Source organism: Nicotiana tabacum, chromosome 5, assembly GCF_000715075.1.
Source record: "Nicotiana tabacum cultivar K326 chromosome 5, ASM71507v2, whole genome shotgun sequence".
In the NCBI taxonomy this organism is placed as follows: Eukaryota; Viridiplantae; Streptophyta; class Magnoliopsida; order Solanales; family Solanaceae; genus Nicotiana; species Nicotiana tabacum.
This window is the reverse complement of record NC_134084.1, coordinates 18,430,870-18,438,280: the sequence shown is the minus strand read 5'-3', so window position 1 is coordinate 18,438,280 and position 7,411 is coordinate 18,430,870. Positions and strand designations below refer to the sequence as shown.

Here is a 7,411-nt window from a genome sequence, read left to right as displayed (position 1 = left end):
TATAAACTTAGTCCTAACTTAATTGTCATCACAAAATCCCCGAAAAGACCTGGGGATATGTTGTTACCAAAAAACATTACCCCCAAATGGGACTAGGGGTAAAGCCACCAAAAGTTCCACCAACAAAAAAAAGTTAAACTTCACAAACAAACTTTCACTGTGGAGTAGGTTCTGAAGAAGAATTCAAGATGGCATCATCAGCAACAGTAGGCTCGATTTGATCAGAAGGAGCTGGGACATCCACCACACCAGGATTAGCTTCAACATTTTCGGGAGTATCAGCCATGGGTGAAGCAAAGGTTTGGCTTTTCTGAGTTTTTTCTATTGTTTCCTTAATCTTTGCTAACTCAACATCCAAGTTAAAACCTTCCTGGATTACCTCCATAAGAGTATCATGATGCATGTTCAAAATGGCCCAACTTACTTCAACAGCTGCCTTGTCTTCAAGAGCCTCGTATTCTCTTTTCCAATGATCAATTTCACTCTTGAGCTCCTCCCTCTAAGCCAAAGCAGCATCGTAAGAAGACTGTAAAGGGGCAAGAGAACTCTTCAAAAACTTGACCTTATTAGAAGACACTCGGAGATCTTCTTGGGTCTGGGTGAGTGTTTGAACAAGCTCACCAGCATAAACCTCTTTCTCATTCAACAGAGCCTTCAGGCCTCTTGTCTCTTCAGTAGCTTTAGAGAGTTGTTCAACAAAAGATGACTCGAGAAGGTTTTTATCTTTGCCCGCCTGGTTGGAGAAAGCTTTCTCGACTGCTAGCTCCGATGCCATGACTCTTAGTTGTTGCTCTAAGGTACATTTGTTTTCTTCTAAAACTTTCTTCTCAAGCTGAAGATTTTCATATTGCTCTTTTCAATTATCTGCCTCAATCTGGTAATCATGCATCAATTGCTCTGTATGGGAAACCCATTTCATCATCTCCGTACCGATGAGATTGATCTACATAAAAAAAGGGATACTGATCTTAGCAAAAGGAAAATGGAATAGAACATAAAAAGAAGTCTATACCTTCAGTGATGATTGCACGATATAATTCATCCAAGTCAAAGAACTATGACTTTCTAGCTTGGACTTTTCAACTAGACCAATCAAGGGTTTCAACCATACGTCAGCTTGGCCTGACTTCTTCAGAAGATTACCATCGGCAGGAACCTCAATGGTAATTTGTCATCACTCTACTTCCACTTGATGAACCAACTTCAGTTTGAGAAATATTAGTAGCAGGGACTGTAGAGGAAGTCATAATGGCTTGAGGCGGAGCAGAAATAGCAACAGTAAGAACTGGCAAAGAGCATTCCATTGGGACAGATACGGGGAAAGAGGCAAGAGGTACTTCCTCAGACACCAAATCAAAGCCTTTATTATCAAACACACACAAAAAAAGTTGTTCGTGAGAGTCACGAGCTGCCATGGGAGTCTCTTTGTCAGAACTCACTAAAGTGGCTTTAACAGGCTCGGTCACGGGAACAGAACGAGGAGGAGTAACTTCATCATCCGAAATGACGAGTCTTCTAACCCGCGACCTTCTAACCAAAGAACTTCCATCCCATTCGCCCTCCTCTTCAAAATCCTGGGGTTTGTCAGCTTTTCTTTTCGATGAAGAACTCAAGATTATCTCCTGAGCTCTTGCCAAAGAAAGTCTAGAAGCTGCGATTGACTCAGCGGTTACACCATGAATAGGAAACCCTGATAAAAAAAGGGTCAAATACATTCTAAAGAAAGAATGAATAAAAATAGAAGGAAAGGAATAAAGTTTTTACTGTGAGTCTTAACCTTCCAACCAAACCTGTTTGAAAGGTATTTCCAAGATCTAACTTCCATCGGAGCAATGGTCAACAATTTCTCTACCCAACCACGAAAATTGGGAATCTCTTCAACAATGCCCATGGTTGCTGAAAAAAGAAAAGAGAAACAGTGACGGGAAGTACAAACCCTTTCTAAAAAAAGGGAAAAAGAGAAGAAAAAAAGTTGTGAAGAAAACTTATGTGCAAAATTCCACTTTTCAGGGAATGGTATATTTTATTCATCTACTAATCCTACCGTAGGAGAAGCAACAAATCTGGCATACCCGCCACTATCCTTATCATCCTCAGGGCTGATTAAAACCCTCTTACTCCTCGCCACCAAAGTAAAAATCTCATGTCGTAAAACAACTTAGGGTAGTAGAGATGGATCAAATGAAAAAGGTGAAAGGCAATTGAGCCAAATTATCCAAATACCTTAAACATGCAACAACCCTCCATACAATAAGGCTAATTTGTCCTAAACACACATTGAAAAAAGGCAGAATTCAATAATGATTGGATCAATAAGGGGCCTAAAGCCTAAAGTAAAGGGGTACGTATACACAAAGGAATAACCAGCTTTGAAAGAAGTAATCCTTTGATTTGCGTTAGGGATCATAATTGGGAAATCGAACCTCCAATGAAAATCTTTACGAACAACAGAGATCAAACCTTCAGTAATCTTTGAAGGGAAAACATCAGCATGATCATGAGAGGATATAAAGGAAACCTGGTTCCTGATCGATTCTCTATCAGTATAAAAAGAGAGTTTAGAAGGGATAATTTTGTCTACTGTAGGTTCACGGATTGGCTCATTGGAATACCTACTTCTGGCAGAAGACCTATGTGCCAGATAAGCCCTAGTTCTAGAAGATGAAGGAAGAGTGGAACTAGGTAGAGAAGAAGAAGAACCTCTAATAGAAACCGACCCTAGACTATGCAATCTTCCCCCTCTCCTGCTTCTAGTGGGAGCAAGGTGAAGTTCATCTACAATAGGAACTTTTTGGGGATCAGGGTTCGAAGAAGACATAGTTTACGAGGAAGTAGAGAAGATTGAATACTCAAAGATGGAAAACTTTTCTGAGAAAGAAAAGACAAAGGATATATTTATACTCAAAAGCAACTGTCAAACAAAAAGGTAATGATGGGAACATCATAATGAAAACTGTCACTTCGTAATTGATGTAGCCGTAAAAGAGCCTTAAAAGGCGCTGAAGGGTTGCAGAACCAATCAAAAGTCACCACGTGTCACATGCATTAAATAGAAGTGACATGCGAAGCATCAGTTCTGGAGAAGGTTTAATGATATGTGGAATGACGACAAAAATACCCGCTTTAATGAGATCCACTTTCCAAATATTCAATTGCTAAATAAATGACAAGTGGGGGGACTATTTGTATTGGAAAAAAATAACTTAACATTTGAAATTAATTATGTGCTGACATGTCAAGACACATGGATCAATGAAGGAATGACAGCTAGCAAAGAGTATTCAAAGAGACACGAACCTTAATAGGTACGGGCAAAGATTCAAGAAAACAAGTAGGAATGGTTACTCGGATCTCTTGGTAATTTGAAGAGACATCGAAGGAATGAACCTAGATAGCAAAAAGTACATATATATTATCTGTAATTAATGAGCATTAATGATGGGAAACGTTATAGAATCTTCACGAAACATTTACGATTGTCAATTATAACGTTACATTAATACCATTAATTGCTCATAATGGCTCTATTATGAGAGGAAAGAAACGTAGTACTTAGAAATAGCTATAAAAGGAGAGAAATAACATTTGTAAGAGACATATTATTATTGGAATACACTGATTTACTTTGCCTTATTTTGCTTACTCAGTTACTTTTCAATTCAATTCTTCTTTTTCCATTGCATAATTATTTCCTCATTTGATTATCAGTAATCCGAGTTCTTCTAAAATTAAGCTTTGACCGAAATTCCTATTTTCTGGTTAAACAAATAGTACATGCCAAGATAGATATGTGAAGTGTATAAAATAACACGTCTACCGAAAGTGGCAATGTCGACAATACCAATTGTATGTATTAGAAAACATAATATAAATTTTAATTTTATCAAATATCAACGTATAGAGTTACCCCGTCAGCAATATATATCAAAGTATAATTGATCTCCATGAAAACTGGATTCAATAATTTAAACTTTAAATATTTCAATCTCGTTATTGCTTAAACTAATATAGCTTACGGCAACCTACACTAAAACAAGAGGAAACTACCAATGTCGGATCTACTATGAACCTTATGGGTGCTTAAACATCAACTATTGTTTAGTCAAACATTATAATTTCTATGTTGGGAATTAGTAATTATACACAAAAATATTAATTGAGCATCCAATCTTAAAAATAGAAAGTTCAGTTAAAAACTATTGAAATCCACCTCCGGAGATTACATATTTTTTAAGTAAAACTCATATATAAGCAACTAAACCGTGATATCGTAATAGTCGACTTTATTTAAGTCAGATGCCTTGCAAATAAATAAAAGCTTTATTATTGAACTATAGTCAGTTTATTATATTTAAAATATTTGTGCATGTATCAACAAACAAGAGGTATAAAATAGTTGATGTGCGCGCTAACGTTATGAAAAAGAATATAATATAATTTTGATTGAGTAGGCAAAGTGGTACGCACAAATGGATAAAATAAATACAGACATTTGCGTACACGTACTGTCCAATATCCACGAAGCTAGCTAGACACAAGGAATACTTCACCAATTGTTGTCATCTTGCATTTGCCTTTCTAGTCTAACACAAGTTTTAATTTTTATAAGGCTTTCAGTTTTCTTTCTCTCTCTCAACCTTCCTTTTTCTATTTTTTTGGGTTTGGGGAGGGAGGAGTAGAAGAGTACAACAACAACAATCACCCAGTGTAATGTTACAAGTGGGGTCTGGGGAGGGTAATGTACGCAGCTTTACCCTTATCCTGGAAGGGCAGAGAGACTGTTTTCGAATAGACCCTCGGCTAAAGAAGGTGAAAGAAGCCCTGATAACAAGTAATAACAAGACAAATAATTAGAAAACTAAATCGAAGATAGCAACAGAGAATATGAAAGAGGTACCGATAATAAGCAATAGCAAGATAATATATTTAGAAAATTAAATCCAAAGCAACAAACGAGAATATGAACGAAGTACTGCTAGCAAACTACGGAATTACCGATGACAAGTAATAACGGAACAAGACATGCGAATATAGCAAATTAAGGAAAAAAGGGTACCATACTAGCACTAATATTATCGAACTAGAGAAGACAAAGGGAAACACACGACTACCTACTAACCTTCTACCCTAATCTTTAACCTCTACACCCTTCTATCTAGGGTCATGTCCTCGGTTAGCTCAAGCTGCGCCATGTCCCGCCTGATCACCAATCCCCAAGACTTATTTGGCCTACCTCTACCCCTCCTCTTACCTCCCAAGGCCAACCTCTCACATCTCATGACTGAGGCATCTGTGCTTCTCCTCTTAACATGCCCGAACCATCTCAACCTCACCTCGCGTAGCTTTGCCTCCATATGAACCACTCCCACCTTGTCCTGAATAACTTCATTCATAATTCTATCCAAGCTAGTATGCCCACACATCCATCTCAAGATCCTCATTTCCGCTACTTTTATCTACTGGACATGGGAGTTTTGAACTGCCAACACTCTGCCCCATACAACATAGTCGGTCTAATCACTACCTTGTAGAACTTACCCTTAAGTCTCAACGGCATATTCTTATCACACAAGACACCGGAAGCGAGCCTCCACTTCATCCATCCTGCTCCGATACGGTGTGTGACATCCTCGTCTATCTCTCCATCCTTCTGAATTATAGACCCTAGATACTTGAAACTCTCTGTCCTGGGAATGACTTGCGTATCGAGCCTCACATCCCCGTCCGCCTCCTGGGTAAAACCGCTGAACTTGCACTCCAACTACTCTGTCTTGGTCCTGCTCAACTTGAAACCCTTAGACTCCAGAGTATGTCTCCAGACCTCCAGCTTCTCGTTAACGCCACCTCGCATCTCATCAATCAGGACTATTTCATCCACAAATAACAAGCACCAAGGCACCTCCCCTTGAATGTGTCACGTCAAAGAATCTATTGCCAGGGAAAACAAATTCGGGCTAAGTGCTGATCCCTGATGCAACCCCATCTTAACCGAAAAATAGTTAGAGTCTCCTCCTGCTGTCCTAACCTGTGTTTTAGCTCCATCATACATGTCCTGAATCACTCTAATATATGCTACAGGCATTCCTCTAGCCTCCAAACATATCCACAGAATCCCTCTCGGGACTTTGTCATAGGCTTTCTCCAGGTCAATGAACACCATATGCAAATCCTTCTTCACCGTCCTATACTGCTTCACCAATCTCCGCACAATGTGAATGGCCTCAGTAGTTGATCGTCCCGGCATGAAACTAAACTGGTTCTCGAAAATGGACACACGTCTCCTCAACCTCCCTTTAATCACCCTTTCCCACACTTTCATCGTGTGGCTTAACAACTTGATACCCCTATAGTTGTTGTAGTTTTGGACATCCCCTGTTCTTGTACAACGGGATCATCGTACTACGCCTCCACTCTTCGGGCATTTTCTTCGTCCTAAAAATGACGTTAAACAACCTAGCAAGCCCTTCAAAGCCCTCCTTACCCATGCTCTTCTAGAATTCTATCGGGATCTCGTCCGGCCCAGTCGCTCTACCCCTATTCATCCTGCGCATAGCCCCTACAACCTCCCCCACTCGTATGCGTCTACAGTACCTAAAATCTTGTTGTCGCTCCGAGTACTCCAACTCCCAACACAATGCTCCTATATCCTTCTTCATTCAAGAGTTTATGGGAGTAAGACTGCCATCTCTGTCTAATCTGTGCCCCCTCCAATAAAACTCTACCCTCCTCGTCTTTTATGCACCTCACTTGGTCCAAATCCCGGGCCTTCCGCTCCCTCACCTTTGCCAGCCTGTACAACTTCTTGTCCCTACCTTTATCCCCAATTTCTTTGTATAAACGACTAAACGCCACGGTCTTAGCCACAATAACTGCCAATTTCGCCTCCTTCCTAGCCTTCTTATACCCCTCCCTGTTAGCACTCCTTTTCCCCTCGTCTATACTATTTACTAGCTTCAAATATGCCTCTCTCTTGGCTTCCACTTTCCTTTGAACCTCTTCGTGCCACCACCAGTCCCCTTTATGGCCATCAGACCCTTCGAGACCCCTAAATAGATAAAACGGATAAACAAATAACATAGCCAGTGTAGTCCCATAAGTAAGATCTGAGAGGGTAATGTATGCAAACCTTACTCCTACTTTGTGAAGGTAGATAAATTGTTTCTGATAGACCATCGCTCAAGAAAAACATAATCATAGCAATTTAGAAAAGGAAATATAATAGAGAAAAGTTCATGTAAAGAGAAGCATTAACCATAGGCCGAAGTAAAAGAAACAACAGGTAGTATTAGAAATCTAAAAATAAGAAATACGAGAATACACTAGTACTACATGTTAGAAAAACATTATAGGTACGAAAAGGAATTACGCTCAAATACTTTATACCCAACTACCCTAATTCTCGACCTCTACA

At 39.5% G+C, this 7,411-nt stretch overlaps 1 protein-coding gene across 1 annotated transcript; it reads right to left on the bottom strand.

The window, feature by feature from the left end:
- Positions 1–5,141: 5,141 nt before the first annotated feature.
- On the bottom strand, positions 5,142–6,319 carry LOC142180708 (uncharacterized). Its single transcript, XM_075252766.1, is given in 4 exon segments — positions 5,142–5,482; positions 5,485–5,731; positions 5,822–5,899; positions 6,026–6,319. Coding segments are annotated over 4 exon segments (960 nt in total).
- Between the last annotated feature and the right edge of the window lie 1,092 nt (positions 6,320–7,411).